This window comes from Colius striatus, chromosome 6, assembly GCF_028858725.1.
Source record: "Colius striatus isolate bColStr4 chromosome 6, bColStr4.1.hap1, whole genome shotgun sequence".
In the NCBI taxonomy this organism is placed as follows: Eukaryota; Metazoa; Chordata; class Aves; order Coliiformes; family Coliidae; genus Colius; species Colius striatus.
The window spans coordinates 37,759,040-37,775,196 of record NC_084764.1 but is presented as its reverse complement, the minus strand read 5'-3'; the positions used below and the strand labels follow the sequence as shown (position 1 = coordinate 37,775,196).

Sequence of the window (16,157 nt, the reverse complement as noted above, 5' to 3'; positions counted from 1 at the left end):
TGATGGTTATTCCGAGTTTTAACAGTGACTTAACTGTGAATAGTTAGTCTTTGCTGGTGCATGGGGATTCCTGCACTCACCTCCAGCCCTTCCCTTGTGCTCACTGATGCCTATCTCAGTACTCCTTGGCCCCAAGCAGGCTGCTCACAAACTGCCCTCCAAACTCCAAAAGATCAGGAGAGGACAGGGACATCAACCATCTTCTGGGGGCTCACAGACCACAGTACAAACAGAGCTCTGACAAAGCCTTTAGCTATTGAACGGCGAAGTCGCAGCGTGGCAAAGAAGCAGTGCACAACCTCAAACCCATCTGAGCCTTCAATTAATAATCACAAGCTCGATAATTAGGTGATTCTAACTGGCAATTAATTTTATAGGCCATTTGCAAAGCCACGTGCTCCTGCTACAGCGTGTGATGCTGGCAGCTGTTGAAAAGTGGGAAGACAACCAGTGTGTTGGTGCCCCCCACCCCTCACTTCAGCCTCACCTTTCACAGCTCTGCCCCTTCCACCTGGCTGCCTCCTACAGCAGGATCTGCCAACTTTGCTGTTTTAAATACGTTTTTGGAAGTAGGTCAAAGGCAGGTAAAATAACAGCCTCATTTTGCTACCAAAAGGAAGTTTCTGCCCTGAGTGTTTTTGCTGGAAAGAGACACACTACGTTTAAATATTTATCCTGTACGGTTAAACTATTCACCTTCAGATCAGGAAACATGTTTCCACATTAAATCTTCATTTGAATATGAGTTAAAAAAACCCTCAAACTCATAGGGGAGATTTGCTTCTCGGTGTGTATTTGTTATTTCTAGGAGGTAAAACACTTCTGTGCAGCTTGCTTTGCTGACAGCTCTCTGCTCAAGCCAAGCAAACCTGCTCCTCTCTTTGAGCATGGCATGAACTCCAGTCAAGGTGATCCCACATTGCTCTCCTAAAGCCACCTTAGAAAAATATGGCTCAGCTCAGCAGGCTGTGAGCACAATCCCACGGGCCAAATAAGTTTTTATCAAGTGATCAATACCTTTCCCTTGGGAGGACACACAGTGGCTCTCAGGGGGAGATGTTCCCATGGTCTGTAGTTCCCCAAGATGGCAACCAGGTGGTATGAGGAGTCGAAACCATTGGAGGTCCTCTGGTCCAACCTCCTGATAAAGCAGGGCCACCTAGAGCCAGGACCACGTCCAGCTAGCTTTTTAACATCTCCAAGGAGAGAGAGTCCACCACTTCTCTGGTTTGCAGCCACCACAGTCTACAAACCCCTGCTGAAGACAAAGCCAGATCAAGTAGAAAAGTGTGGCTGGAAGAAATCTGTGACTTCCCAGCAGAAAGGGCATCAAGTCCAGTCACTGACTCACAACACGGTCCTCAGTGAAAGCTCCTGTTCCTGCCACTTCACCCATGCCACAGTGGATGATTTCATGAGCATCTTCCATGGGCTGAGAGCCACAGGCTTTAATGGGGGCAACAGCAGGAAGACAGCAGGATGCTGCAGATCTCTGGACTTCAGAAAACACCTCCAGATGGGTTCTGGGAGCTGAGTGAGCCTGAGCACTGCTCACCCACAGCTGCAACTCCCAGCATGATCACCACAGGGTCTTCCCCTACACAGGTTCCCTGAGCCACCAAACATTCTGCAAGAAGTAGCTAGGGAATAGAGACTAAATAAAGGACAACTCCCTATACAGTGGTCTGCACCCTCAAAATATCTTCAGAGACTGTAGGAAAAAAAGATGAAGAAGTCTAATGCACCTTTCTGGCTGAAAAATTGTGTAACTGTAACACACAGAGGAGATGGGGGGGAAATGAGGTCATTCAGTGCCATAACTGAAACAAAGATGTATTAAAATTTGCTGTCTTGTTCTGGGTTTGTGTATTCATACATATGTGTGTGTGTATATATATACACATGCACACATACAGAAGGGCATCACTGGATCAGTAAATGACCAACATAATAAAGAACAAGTGAATTTACTCCCGACAGATGGATGCACAGAGTTTAGAAACTTCTGTGAGACTACAGCACTTAAAGGCAAGATCTCTTGCATCCTCAAGCAAAGCATAAGAGATCCAAGATTGCTCAAAAAAAAAACAGAAAAGGGGAAAAAAAAAAAAGAAGCAGGAGGAACTTTTTGGAAACATTTGGCACCAACTGGTACAGCATGGGAAATAATAAATAAACAAATAATGTCCTGCCGAAGCCTGCATCAGCTTCCTTTCTCAGGGGTCATATCGCTTTTTCACTCTCTTCCAGGCATTCTTCTCCGAGTTCATCAATTTGATTTATCCCAGAACTCTGCAGTGTCAAGGGAAATGGCAATCAGCATTTTCCCCCCCTTGTACCTCATCTAATCTCCTTCCTCTGGGCAACTGCCTGCCCACGGCTGCTAGCCCTGACTGCGACCTGCAACCGTGTGCCACAAACCTCCATCTCAGAATCCACCTTACTTAGCTTGCTATTTTCTTTTTAAACTGTTTTCCTGAAGAAGCAAACTTCTTGGTTCTGTTAAATTAACTGTTAACTGTCACAGTGCAAAAAACAGCCATTGCGAGGAGCTCCTCTATCTGCAAGAGTTAGTTGAGCCATTTCCATTTCCAACGTATGCAGACTTACCTCAGGTTGGTTTTGTTTTTTAAATAGGAAAGTAATGAATGAAGTCTTTTAGTATTAGTAATAAAAATATCTCCTCCCCAGCACACATCTTTGTAGTCACAGTACTCCAAGAACTTAAAATAACGCTTCAGACAAGCTGACCCCAGCCCAATATTATCACTGTCTATTTTTAATTTACCCATGACAGCTTGCAGCTGGAACTACAGAACATGAACAAAAATCAACTATTCGTATTTGTTAATGAATAAGGAGTAACAGAAGACTTTTATTAATTTTGCTGTTATCACGTGATGAATCTTTTGAATAAAGGAAATTGCTTACAGTAAGAGAATGAATAGGAAAAGCACAAAATAAGGTGTAAGCACTTCAAAATGCTTAGGTCTAGTCATCCTCCTCCCACATTGAATTTTTAGTCCCAGATTGAATCAGAAAAGACCTCAATCCCCCTGCTCTGCCACTTTTGGTTATTGACCTGAACACATTGGACAAATGTAAATATGCTTCTGCATATGTAAAGATATTTAAAGATCTTTACATATGCTTCTGTATATGTAAAGATGCTTCTGCAGGGGGGTTGGACTAGATGATCTCTAAAGGTCCCTTCCAACCCCTACCATTCTATGATTCTCTGATTCTATGAAAATATGTATTCCTTTCTTCTTCTGCAGGAAAGATTATGTCCACCAATAGCTGACTTAGCTCCCCAGTAAATTCCACCTGCAGGTGGTTCATGTTCCCATCAGTTCAAACATCTAACTGAGGCAGACAGCATGTAATGCTTTAATATTACTTAATGTAATTCATTATTTTAATAGGCTAAAGGTTTTAAAGGTGTCCATACTCCAATAACAGTGCACTGTAAAAGAGAAGTATCCACTCAGGTCTCTCAATCTTTTTTGTTGTAATAATATATCTAGAACCATATATATACATTTTTATTTATTGAGCTCGGTCTCGTGACCTTTTCAGTGACATCATCTGGAAAACCCTTCTCTCTTTTTAATTAACACCAGTTACCAGCCCGAGTTAGTGATCGCAATTTTATCCCAAAGAGCACTCCCAGACCTAGAAGTTCTGCAAGTGGACCACCAGCACACTTTTTCCACACAAATGTATATAAACCTTGAAAACAAAACAAAACAAAGAGATATTGGCCCATTATTTACTACTGTCATAGCTACAATGAATTAAATCCTATCAACCATAGCTGGACTTGACTGTTCTTTGGTGGGTAATTTCAGATGTGGATTTCCCACCTATTTATGGAGCCAAAGCAGTAGCTCCCTTTTTAATCAGTTTTTGGATGCCACCTCTGCTGCTGGCATCCCTGAGAGCCACTGAAATTGTAAGTCAAGTCGGCAGGTCAAGTGTCACAGAATTACAGAATCTTAAGGGTTGGAAGGGACCTCAAAAGCTCATCCAGTGCAACCCCCCTGCCAGAGCAGGACCACCTAGAGTAGGTCACACAGGAACTCGTCCAGGTGGGTTTTGAATGTCTCCAGAGAAGGAGACTCCACAACCCATCTGGGCAGCCTGTGCCAGTGCTCCCTCACCCTCACAGGGAAGAAATTCTTCCTTGTGTTTCTTTGGAACCTCTTATATTCCAGCCTGTACCCGTTGCCCCTCATCCTATCATCGGACATCACTGAGAAGAGCCTGCCTCCATCCTCCTGACACCCACCCTTTATGGATTTGTTAGCATTACTGAGATACGTGTTGCTTCAGTGTTTCCTGCCTGACAGGGATGCTCACACAGGAAAGCTGTGCACAGCTTGTCTAGGGCTAAACTTTTCCCTTCCTCTGAGAAGGGCTTCAAAAACACCAGAGCTGATGAGGATTAGGAGCACCAGGCTCTCAGGCAGGTTCCTTCCTGGGGGGCTGCAGAAAGCCTTGCTGCCAGAAGTTGACCTCTGTGATGCTCACGTGTGGAGGAACACCCAGACTCTGCTGGTGACAGATACTACAGTGATACAAGCAGCTTTCACTGGCATCTGCCAATGGATAGGAGGCAGGCATGTGCTATTCCTCACAGAAACGCTTCCTGCTGAGGGTAGTGATGAAGCTTAACCAACGTGCTGCTCAATCCTGCCCATAACTCCAACAACACCACCCAACCACTGAGAAATGAGAAGGAGAAGAATACTGCTGGAGCAGATGCTCCATCCAATGAGGCCAGTACCCTCTGTGGTGACCTGTGCCAGAAACACTTGGAGTCAGCACAAGCCAAAAACCTAAATGCCCCAATTACAGTCGCTGATACATTACTGCATGAGCTGCCCAGGCATCTCCAGGAGATGTGGCCTCCTCTTTTACAAAGTGCAAAGCATTTAGCAGGTAGATCATATAATTTTTCGACTTCAGCTGTACTTCTGGAAACCAAGGGGTTTCTTATATACTCTGCCTTCACCTGGGGTTTGTATTGTGCTATAACATTACTCCTTTGTGAAACTACATGTGGGGAGCAGCATGGTTTTAGAGCAAGCCTCCATGAGAGTTTGCAGCTGTAACAGATACTGCCATTACACTGGTGCTTCAGCTGAAATGTAGCGTTGCTCAGTGGCTGACTTCACTCAGATTCCTGGAACATATGTAGGCAGAAAACCCTTATTTTCTTATCAAGCAGGCATGCAACTTTTCCATCAGATGCTTACCTATCAAAACATGTGTTTAAGAGATTATCTGCAAGGGTGTAACACCACGAGGTGCCATGAAAACAAGCACCGTGAGCAGCAGGCTGGGATGGGAGTGTGGCAGGTCCAGGCTGCTCTCATCTAAGGAGCAGAACCTGGGCAGCCCAGGAGAAGTGTCCTTTGTATGGAACACAGTTCCCTGCAGAGTGAATTTAAAGCAGATATTACTGAATCATTTGGTTTCATCCTTAGAAATTATTCACAAGCTGAGAGAGCTTGGTCTCTGGAGACAGTGGTGGGAGCCCCATGCTGAGTCTCTGGCTCTGGACACACTCAGAAGAAAGAGGAGTTTTGCCCAGAACACCAGGGCTGCTCCAACTGTTTGGTTTTTTTTCTGGGTACCAAGTGCATGCTTTTCTTTTTCAGATATAGAGGGAAATGGCTTCTGCCACCATTCAGTAGTTCTCAAAATCCCAAAGTCTTTACTGATGCAGACCAGGCAACAAAAAACGACAGCTGACCTGCAGGCATGAAATGCAAAGCTTGGCTTTGCAGCTGATCCCTCAGCTGCTACTTAAAATCCGTGTTGTTTTGCAAGGCCCAAAAGCTCATACTTTCTCCTTACTGGATTAGAAACTGGGGGGAAAGCACATTACTTAAGATCCTAAGTAAAACTGGGTATCACTAGCAATGAGTTCCCAGCCTGGTACTGAGATTAACACATAACAGTGTTCACACTGGCCACACCATCATCTTCTCTTTGCATTAGAGTTGTCCTCTGCTCCTCATTTGAGCAGCATATAAAGTAGTGATCATCCCAAGCACTCCACCTGGTGAGCCACAGACCGATCGCCCACCATGAAGCAATTCAAAGGCAACACAGCATTAATCTCTGTGATGGGAGATGCTATCTCCCAACAGGTAACACCCACAGAGCAGCTCTGATGAAATGCATTAGTTGCCCCAAGTACAGCAAAAACAAATGCCTTGATAGATCTTGTAAATCTGGAGAAATCTGGCAGAGAGCTTTTTTTTCTTGTTCCCCAGGGTTCCAAGTTTCCCCCTGGAGGGAGGGATGCAGCAGTCTTCCACATTGCAGGAGAGGAAGGCATAAAGCCCAGCAGTTTGGAGACCTTGTGTGAATATTTATCTCCCCTCCAGTAGATCCCAGCAAAGACAATCACTAACACCGTGAAACATCAGTGGGCAAAAGTCTCCATCTGTTCTGAGCCCAGGAGGCTGGGAACACTGCACAGCCACTCACCTCCCAATGTCACCTTCCCAGGTCTCTGAAAACTTGTTGACTGCTGGAGTCTGGGTGAAGGGACATGGGGAAGGTTACTTGCTCTGGTTTTGTAGGCTAAAAACAGGCTGCTGCATAACACAGGTGAGATGTAGGGCTAGATGGAGGCTGATTATTCTGCATCACTAATGAAATACAGATGAAAAGTCTGAAAAGACTCATTAGGAACTGGAATTTCCTCAAAGTCCAAGTATTTGGAAGGACAAACCCTGAGGAGTGGCTGGAACAGTGGCCACTCCTCAGCCCATTCCTCCACTGTCAAGGCTGCAGGCTGAGAGCAAGGTGTGGGAGCAGGGAGAGGCAGCACCTCATGGGAACTTCTAGATATAATCCAGAGCCGGCCTACCAAGATGATCAGGAGACTGGAACATCCCTCTGACAAGAAAAGGCTGTGGCATCTCAGGCTGTTTAGATAAGAGAAGACTAAGGGGGGACCTCATCAACACCTATAAGTACTTAAAGGGTGGATGTCAGGAGGATGGGGTGACACTTTTTCTGTAGTCTCCAGCAACACTACTAAGTAATGGCCATAAGCTGGAACACAAGAAGTTGTGCTTAAACACAAGAAAAACTTCTTTCCTGCTCAGGTGAGGGAGCCCTGGCCAAGGCTGCCCAGGGAGGGTGTGGAGGCTCCTTCCCAGGTTTCCAAACACACGTGGACGTGTTCCTGTGCCCCCTGATTAAGGGGAACCTCTGGAGGTCCCTTCCCATGCCCCAGCATTCTATGATTCTATGATCCACGGGTAAGCAAAACTATGCCAGACCAAGCAGCTCCTCCAAGCATCTGAGTGGCCCAAGGAGTTGCTGGAACATTGCTCTCACACTGCCAGGACAGTGGGCACTGTGACCCACTCCATCAGGAAGGACATAGAGGAAGATCCCAGCCTGTGTTTGGGCTCCCACTGCCCTCTCTAGACCAAGCCACTCAATCTCCCTGTGCATCCCCGCTCCCAGCCCAGAGCATGTCCTGTGGGGCCGAGGCACACCATCACACACAAAGCATTTCGTTACAAATCTCAGAGTGACAAGGAGTGTTAAGCAGATATAAAGGACATCAGTCATTTACCCATCTGGTGGAAAGTCTAGTTGCTGGAAGAAAATAGAGAGGATTGTTAAGGCAAGATCTACCATATGGCACCATTATGCGAAGCTTTGCAAGTGCTTTCTCTGAGCGTGCAAGCAAGATTTCAGCCTTTGAAGAACTGCTGTATTGTTAGCCTGGATGTGCAGGAGCCTCTTGAAAGAAGCCGTGGCAGATGGCACAGCTTTGTTCTCTTGGTTCGCAGGCAGCTCGTGCAGCCCCAGATATTCCCCCTCGCTGAGGCTGAGCAACCCCACGCCACAGCCATCCTCCTGATGTGTCACACCAAAGCACTGATGGCTCCTGGGAGGAGCCATGTGACAGATGCTGTCTGGCAGGTATCACACTGCTGCAGGAGTCCCCAAGAAGCAAACACTGCTGACCTGAGCTGCAGGGACACATGGGTGTCGATGCAAGGAGAGCTGCCCAAGATTGCAAAAGACTTGTCCCAACCAAGCAAGCTGCAGATCAGTAAATCTTCCCAAAATGCCTGGCTTTTGTCTGTGCCTCCCTGCCAGCACCTGCTCCTCCCTGGGTGGCTGAGCCTGGCCCCAGCCCCGGCAGGACAGGCACAAAGAAAAGCCTTTCAGACAGGGCCGGGGCCTGCTTGAGCGACATCCCAACAATACCCTGACGAAAACCCATTCAGCCCAGGCAGAGGGAAAGGAAAGGAAAGGGAAGGCAAAAGGTCCCTCTGGGAGGAAGCAGTGATCAGCCATTGACCTCAGCAACAACATCTGCATCTGCCCCGAACCAGAGAAAAGCCTCTGCCTGCTGCATCCCTGCAGCCCGGGATGGAAATCAGGCATTTCTCACTGCCTAATTGCTCCTGTTTGTGCCCAAGCAAAACAAATACCAAACCCATTCTCTATTTCTCTGTGTTGTTCTTCCTGAGAAACACTTGCACAGGCACAGAATAAAACTATTTCACTGTTCTATTGAACTGTACCAGTTAAAATCCAAAGTGTCCATCTAACATATAGCAGGCCATAAAACAGACACTGGGAGAGTAGATTGAGCCTTTAGCTGATCTTGGAGTCACAGCTGCTCCACAGCCCTCTGCAGCTCACTCTCTCGTCCTCTGCCACTAGCATGAGACTGTCTCACAGAGTGGGCACAAGCCATCCTGTCCCAGATGGTCGAGCATGATAGGCTGGGTGGCATCAGGCTCCCACAGGCATAAAAATCAGGCCAGTGCCTCTGAGTGCTTCTCTGTCTCTCTTCCAAATGTTACACAGTGGGTTTATACAGAAACAGTGGGATGCTTTCCAAACCATTTAACTAATGCTGAAATTTAATACCCAACACCAACAGGTTATGGAGAGCAAGAGGAGCTGTTGTAATGGAGGGAGGGAGCTTTGCATCTTTACCCCCTGAATGAGAATCTGCCCTCTCACACCTGTGGAGCAGAACTCAGCTTCCCCCTCCCTCCTGCCTGCTGCTGGCTCAGGTCAAGATCTGCATGATGGGTTTTTGGGGAGGCAGAGGGTTGTATATGCTTGCACAGGAGAATGGTGGGCATTCACTGTCCTTTCTCCCTGTATGATTTCAGTCCACAGGGAGCCAGCACAACTCTTGCTGTCAGCATGCCCTGGAGCAGCAGCTGCCTCCAAGACTTATTCTCATCCATGGCTGGAGGAAAACATCAAAATTCTGGCAGCATGGAGCAAAGGATGGAAAACAGAAGTGCCACACTAGGGCATATCCGTGGCTCGACTGGTCCTTGCAAGTGCCACTGGGCTCCTGTCTCGCTGCACACACAGCAGTTCCCTGCCACACAGCCTCTGCATGAAGCATTTGGTTGAATTTACGGGAGATGCTTTGAAAATCCCAGGCTGAGCACTGAGAATGTGCAGGTTTGATGGGGCACTTGTGTATGAGCCTCTGCAGATGCCTCCCTTCAGCCTGGCTGATGACAAAAGGCCCTTACATCCCCTTTAGCTGGGCCACAGGGAGAGTTTTCCACTGGAAAGAATTTCCCCAGGAAAATCTGATTTGGACAAATTATCAGTGGAGAAAATGTGGAGCAGAGGCAGTCACTCCATTTGAACAAACCAAAGCTGACCAGCAGTTTGTTGAAAGAAAAGTCCTGATGCAGAGACATCTCATCCCCACCATGCTGCCCATGGAGTATGATGTCTGGATAAAACCAGCTCTTATAATACAGCCTGGAGCTCTCTTCTACCAAGTGGCCTGGCTCACCAAAATCATGCTGCCCAGCATCTAACAGGTCATGCTGTACCACATGTGACCAACCAGCATCATGACTCTCATCTCTCTCTATACATCAAAGCACTGCAGAGAAACCCCATTTCACTGCCGAATCAACTCAAAGTGGAGCATTCAGGGTCCTTGCAATGAATCACACCAAAATGTTTTCACAGACAAAGTGAAAGCTCTTTTTGGATGACATTTTTTTTTGGTCCCTGTTTTTCAAGAGTTTTGGTACCAAGGGATAAAGAAACAATATCCTGACTCTCCAAGTCTCAATGTAGCCCACACCCCAGGATTTCTGTGAAGCAAAGTGCCCAGCAAGGCAAGTCACTTTGAATCTACCAGGGACAACCTGCTGTACCATCTTGGATACCCCTGCATCACCCTGCAGGTGCATAAAGCCAGCTCAGCCCAAAACCCCTGCTCTAAAAAATTAGGGTTTATAACACGAAACAGAAACCACCCCAAACCGGCGGGACCTCAGGGAGCAGCAGAGCTCAGGGTTGAGTGCAGAACTGCTCTCAACAGCAGCCCCTGATCCCGTCACACCAGAGCTGGCCTGAAAAATCAGTGTCAGACCTGAGGAGACAAGAAAGAGCAGAAAAATCTAGAGACCAGAGGGAATAAAATAAAAAAGCATCCTACTTACCACCAGCTCGGTGAACATGACGTCCAGCTCCTCCACCGGCGGCATGGGCAGCGCGGGCTCCATGGTCTGCAGGGCGAAGCTGCTGTCATTGCGCAGCCGGTACGTGATCTCAGGGTGGTCACTGCTGCGAAAGCAGCAGAAGATGAAGGAGATCCCCCGACTGCTCCTCTTCCTTGGAGCCATGGCCAAAAATCCTCTGTGTCCCACCCTCCTGGGCACTAGATCCTGAGGGGAAGAGAAGAGAAGAAGCTCAAGCAGCTGCCCTGCAGCGCTGTGCTCCTGTCCCGCTGAGGGGGGAGGAATCAAAGCCACCCACACGCTCAGCGCGGAGGGGAAGAGCGGACACGGTTTATGTGCCAAATAGTTCTGCTCAGAACTGACGTTCAGGGTCCTGGCAACCTTGACCACTGTGCAAATTACAAATATGCATTTGCTTTGCCTTGTGCTGAAGCCCACAGCAGCAGAAGGACAAGCCACCAACTCTGTAGGGAGAGGGGTCCTGGGTCCTGGACCCCCACCACTGCTGTGAATCTCAGTAAATCCCTGCTGACCTCCCTGTGCTGTGGCAGCCAGGCCAGCCCTCTCTCAGCCCAGTCAGGGGTATGGCAAATCTGAGAGGCTGCTGTCAGGATATGCTCAGGGCCACCAGGTACACCATCCCCAGCATGAGTGACTTAGTGCTTTAAGATCCCATGTGGCTCAGGATGGCCCCAAGCCACAGACACCAGCAGAACTGAGAAAATACCCTACACTCTCCCCTAAGCTCTCAAAGGTGTCCCTAAACATCCAAGAGCAAACACCAACTGGGCTGCTCTTTTTCATGGAAAGTTTTACTCGGCTTCAATTAGATAAACCCTACTTGAAATTCCAGTAAATATTTACAAGAGGTGATTTCAGTTGATAAAAATCACACAGCGCTGGTAGCTCAGGCTTCCCTGTGCAGGGCTTATGTTGGGCATTGCTCACGCTGGCTGTTTCTCGGCTTTTCCTGATCTCTGCAACTCAGCTGGCAGCAAAGTTTGGGCCAGGAGATAGGTATCTTGCCCAACTGGTAACTGCAAGGACCAGGCAAATACTGCCCCAAGACTGAGACTGTCAAGTCATAGAATCATGTTGGCTGGAAAAGACCTTTAAAGGTCATCAAATCCAACCACTAACGAGAAGGGCCACCTACGCAGAATGAAGATGGTGGAGAAACACTCTGACAAGAAAAAACAACCAGTAAAGTAGGGTTTTTTTTTTTTTCAAAGCCAAAACATTCGTCTTATGGAGCCACACGCCCACACGTTTTATCTCTATGAAACAAGACGCCGAGATGTTGAGAGACAGGACAAACAGCCAAGGTTAACGTGGAAAGCTGAAACATGGATGACTCAGATTTATTAACAAAGCCATGAAGAGACTTAAGAAAAAAGGTCAGCCTTTGGAGAGGAGTGTCTGATCTCCCTGGAGCAGGCCATTACCTCCCAACTACGGATTTAAACACCCAAATAAACAGTTGCTATGCCCCATGGAGAGCCAGGGCTGGAGGCTGGTTGGGGGCATGACCGCTTGCATGGCCAAAATTGGGACTCTTGCAGAAAATTCAAGCTCTACCCATGTTACTTTAACAGAGGATGTGACCCTTGAAATTGTCATGGATCACATATTTTTAGCACTTTAGCATTTTAGATGGTGTAACCATCTGCTGAACCACAAACGATGGGAAACTGTTACTAGGTCTTCACGGGGGACAGTCCCAGGCTGCACAACTGCTCTGTGTCCAGTCCAGAGGGTCCCTCTTACTGGAGAGCCCCAAATCTCATTACACATTTAGCATCTTGGATGTAGAAAAATGCAGCCGTTAGAGGAATGTCAGCTGCCATGAAATCTCTCTCATCACGGCTCCCCAGCAGCCAACAGCGCAGCAAATCCATTAGCAGCCTGCTGGCATCCCTTTGGGGTTAGGGGGGTTTTGAGACCTGTGCGGAGTTTCTTTCCCAAAGGAGGAAGGGAAACAAAAAAAACAAAGCCACACAGACCTCTGTCCCCCACAGTGTGGAGGAAAATACTGCAGGTTTGTGTTTTAAAGAGCCACGAAGAGCCAGGCCAGAGAGGGAGGTGCTGGTGGCTGCCCACTGCTTCACGCCTGGTGTGGGAGCTCAGTCTCAACCCACATGTCCTCAGCGGTACAGAGTTCGGTTGCTCAGTCATTCCCAGTCCATGGGTACGACCACATGTGCCCAGAGCAGGGCCTGATCCTGGTCCTGAAGCTGGTCCAGAGCAAACAGACCCATTCTCCTCTACTACAGAGCATTTTCCATCCCCTTTTCAACACCATATCAACCCCGGCCTTGAAACCTGCTGCTACACACAAGCTCTGAGCTGGGCTGGCAAAACTGCATGGAAAGCTTTTATCAGCACGCCACCTGCTCTTCAGAGATACACACTCCTGTCAGTGTGTTACAAGAAGGCTGAACGACAGACCAAAAGGCAAGATTTTATTTTTGGTTTTAACGCAGACAGACATGTAGCAACCAAGACAAAGTAAGTTTTGAGCTGCTTCCAGCTCTGGAGATACTGAGGTTCCTCATTTTCACCTCTAAACAAATAAAAACACCCCAAACCACTCTGTGGTGTAGGCTGAGTGGGCTGTAGGTTATTAGCAACCAAGGTTAAAAAAGGTCACATATAGAATATGTTAACTACAAATAGCGTTAAACCTTCAGGAAGTTGATGAATACTCATTGACATGATGGATCAGAATCAAAACATGTCTTCCTGGCAGGTCCTCAGGAACTGCAGACAGCGCAGATTGCAACGTCACAACCAAGCAGAGCTACACAGCCTCCTCCTTCCCTGCAAACCCTACAGAAATCAGTTACTCAAAGAGAAAAAACAACAGCCCCTGGCAACCTGGAAGCTTGCATTAAGGAGAGCAGAAGGGACAAGCTCGACATAGCATCATGCTAAGTGTCCTGCTCCCACCACCCATTTATACCTCTGAGTGCTAATTAGATCAACAGATTCCAGTCAGATTGTGATCTAATGGTGCCTTCTGGCCTTTACTATTGAGTAGGACAGAATAAATTAAGTTTAATTGCCCCTCTATGTACAGAGCCAGGGAATATAGGGTAGGAAGGGTCATTGAGGGAACTTCTAGCCAAATCCCAACTCCCGAGGCAGGACCGATAGGGCTGAATCATTCACAATCAACTTCGATTTCAGAGAAACGAGGGTGGAAATGTGTGTGTGATGAGGATGAGAAGCAGCTTAGCCCATGAACGCCTCCAGAACTGACTGGGGTCCCCATGCAGGACAGAAGCCATGGGCTGCAGTTCAGTCATGCACAGGGAGATGAGTTTTGTTGTTTTCCTCAACTCTAAGAAAAACGCCATCAAGCCCACATCGCCCTGAGCAGTGCTGAAATGAAATCAGTCATTAGGAGAAAATTGGACCCTGGTGTCGCTTCCGCCTTTGCTTTAAGGAAAGGAGAGCAGCAATTACTGCTTGCATATTCAACAGCCTCCTCAGCAAGCTAAATTAGCCCACGTGGAGCAACATGCTGCCAAAGCCTGTCTGTGACCGATGCCCCAACAAGCTGGTTTAGAGCCAGCACTGGTATCGCAGCATTGCGGTCTGCAGCCTAAAAATACCCAGCAACGGGTACAAACACATGCAAAGCAGCGCGCACGCTCCCCTTCACACCCACCTCCAAACCCTCCCAGAAGCTGGGAGCTCAATCCTCAAATCTGAATATTAGCGTGTTGCTTTTCTGGCTCCTCTCCCATCCCTTCCCAAAACAAGGATGCAAGATCCTGAGCAAGTTGTTTCTCAACAGCAAGTTTTATTTCAGTGCATTGCACAAGGGGAGAGTAGTTTTTGTGCAAGTGCAATAACACTCACTGAGCGTCTCTGCCAAACCCTGGCATCTTGGGCCACACCAAGTTTTGCCTCCCCACATCTCAAAGAGTTTCAGTTTCTGACTCCTTTCTATCACTGCAAAGTGACCTCCTTGGTGGTGGCTGGGAGACACTTGACCTCACATTAAATGCTAGAGCTTGGTGTCCTGGACTATGTAGAAGGCAGAAATTTGGCATCCCACACATTGCACCCCATGCTTGTCCCATCCCAGGATGCTTGTGCATCCTCTCTGTGCTTCTCCTCACCATACAACACCCAGCGCAGGCTACAGTGCTGGGGTGCATATCAAACCCACAAAATACCCTGCATCCACTTTTTAAATAAACAATTCTAGACGATTTTCCTCCCACTCAAAGTTGCACACAGACCCTCACAGCAAAAAACCTGGATGCTCACACAGTATTTTTTCAGACCAGCTGTACATTTGAGACATCCCCTGAGAAAAATCACAGCCTTTCCCAGGCAAGTTCTGATTCTTCACCTTATGGATCCAAACCAATCAACACCCTCCTTGGCTCCACTCGCTAACTCAACCTCTTCTTGAGTTTGGTCTCAATTGCAAGCCCTTGCAAACGTGTTTCTGCCCATCCGATGAGGCAGCAGCATTTGGGATCATCCCTCTCAGGGCAAGAAGTGCTGCTCCTTTTCCAGCAAAGCTGGTGCAAAGCAACACTCTTCAATGACAAGGACCCCAGCATGAAAAAGAAAAGCTATAAAGTTGAGCCCCTGTGTGGATGAAAAACTCGGAAACAGGATTGCCTTCCCATAAGCAGGAACCACCTTCCCTCCAACACAGAAGTCTGGAGGACCCAAACCCATCTCCAGCACAGAGCATGCACTGAGCATGGTGCCAGTATCCCCAGCACACCCATTCCTGTTTAAAGCAACCATTGTTTTGGCCACAACCTCTTATGATGATTTCCAAAAACCCCTTTCTCCAGCATAAAGCTCTTCTCAGCCACAGGCTGTGCATGTCTGTGTTGGGTAAAAATCGGTGTGTATTGATGGGAGGGGAAAATGCCCCAAACACTCATCTAACAGGTTTTAGACTGTCTGATGAGTGTCTTTTCCCCCTCTATCCACCTGTGGAACAGCAGCCACAAAAGGGGATGGGGACAAGGCCTTTCCTGTGGTACCACAGGAAAATCAGCTGCCAGAAGAGCCTGACTCATTGCTAAATCTCAAGAGCTGTAATTTTCAGTGTAGGCAAATCTCAAAGGCTTGGGTTTCATGGATTTATAAATACATCTGCCAAATCCTGAATTACCCTAGATCCTCCTTCCCATTCCCAGAAATCCTGTTACACTTCATGAACCCAACCGAGAGAGTTTTCCATCTCCAAATCTTGCTTGGGCTGCCCAGTATCCAAAGGATGCTGGCAGGAGCTGGCTGCAGTTGCAGGCTCTCAGTTCATTCTTGGAAAGCTCCACCTGCCAGCACCGTTACAAACCCAGTGCTCACCTAAAATGTGTTGCCACCTCTTTATATTCTTTCTTTTCACTGTAGTATTTGTCACAATCTGAAGTATACATCTGGGCCTGCTGTCTCTCAAAAAACCATTTTGCTGTGCTCAAGGGCAGATGAGCTTTGGGGGCTTGATGGTGAAACTCAGTAAGAAAAATCAAATCAGTTTATTCAGAGAGTCAGTAAGCTTTCTGCTTTCTTTGATGAGGGAAAACATTCAGTTGCACAAATTTGTAACATGCCAGAAAAAGCCTTCCTTTTTCAATCTAAACAAAATTTACACCTACTGCAAGCAATAAAAGT

At 47.5% G+C, this 16,157-nt stretch overlaps 1 protein-coding gene across 1 annotated transcript in view; it reads right to left on the bottom strand.

Moving 5' to 3' along the window:
- Nucleotides 1-16,157, bottom strand: part of DAAM1 (dishevelled associated activator of morphogenesis 1) — a 100,631-nt gene that overhangs the window by 48,753 nt on the left and 35,721 nt on the right. Inside the window, exon 3 of the mRNA XM_061998246.1 lies at nt 10,488-10,712. Within this exon, the coding sequence (XP_061854230.1) occupies nt 10,488-10,670 (183 nt within the window). The 5' untranslated portion in view covers nt 10,671-10,712. The remainder of the gene's footprint in view (nt 1-10,487; nt 10,713-16,157) is intronic.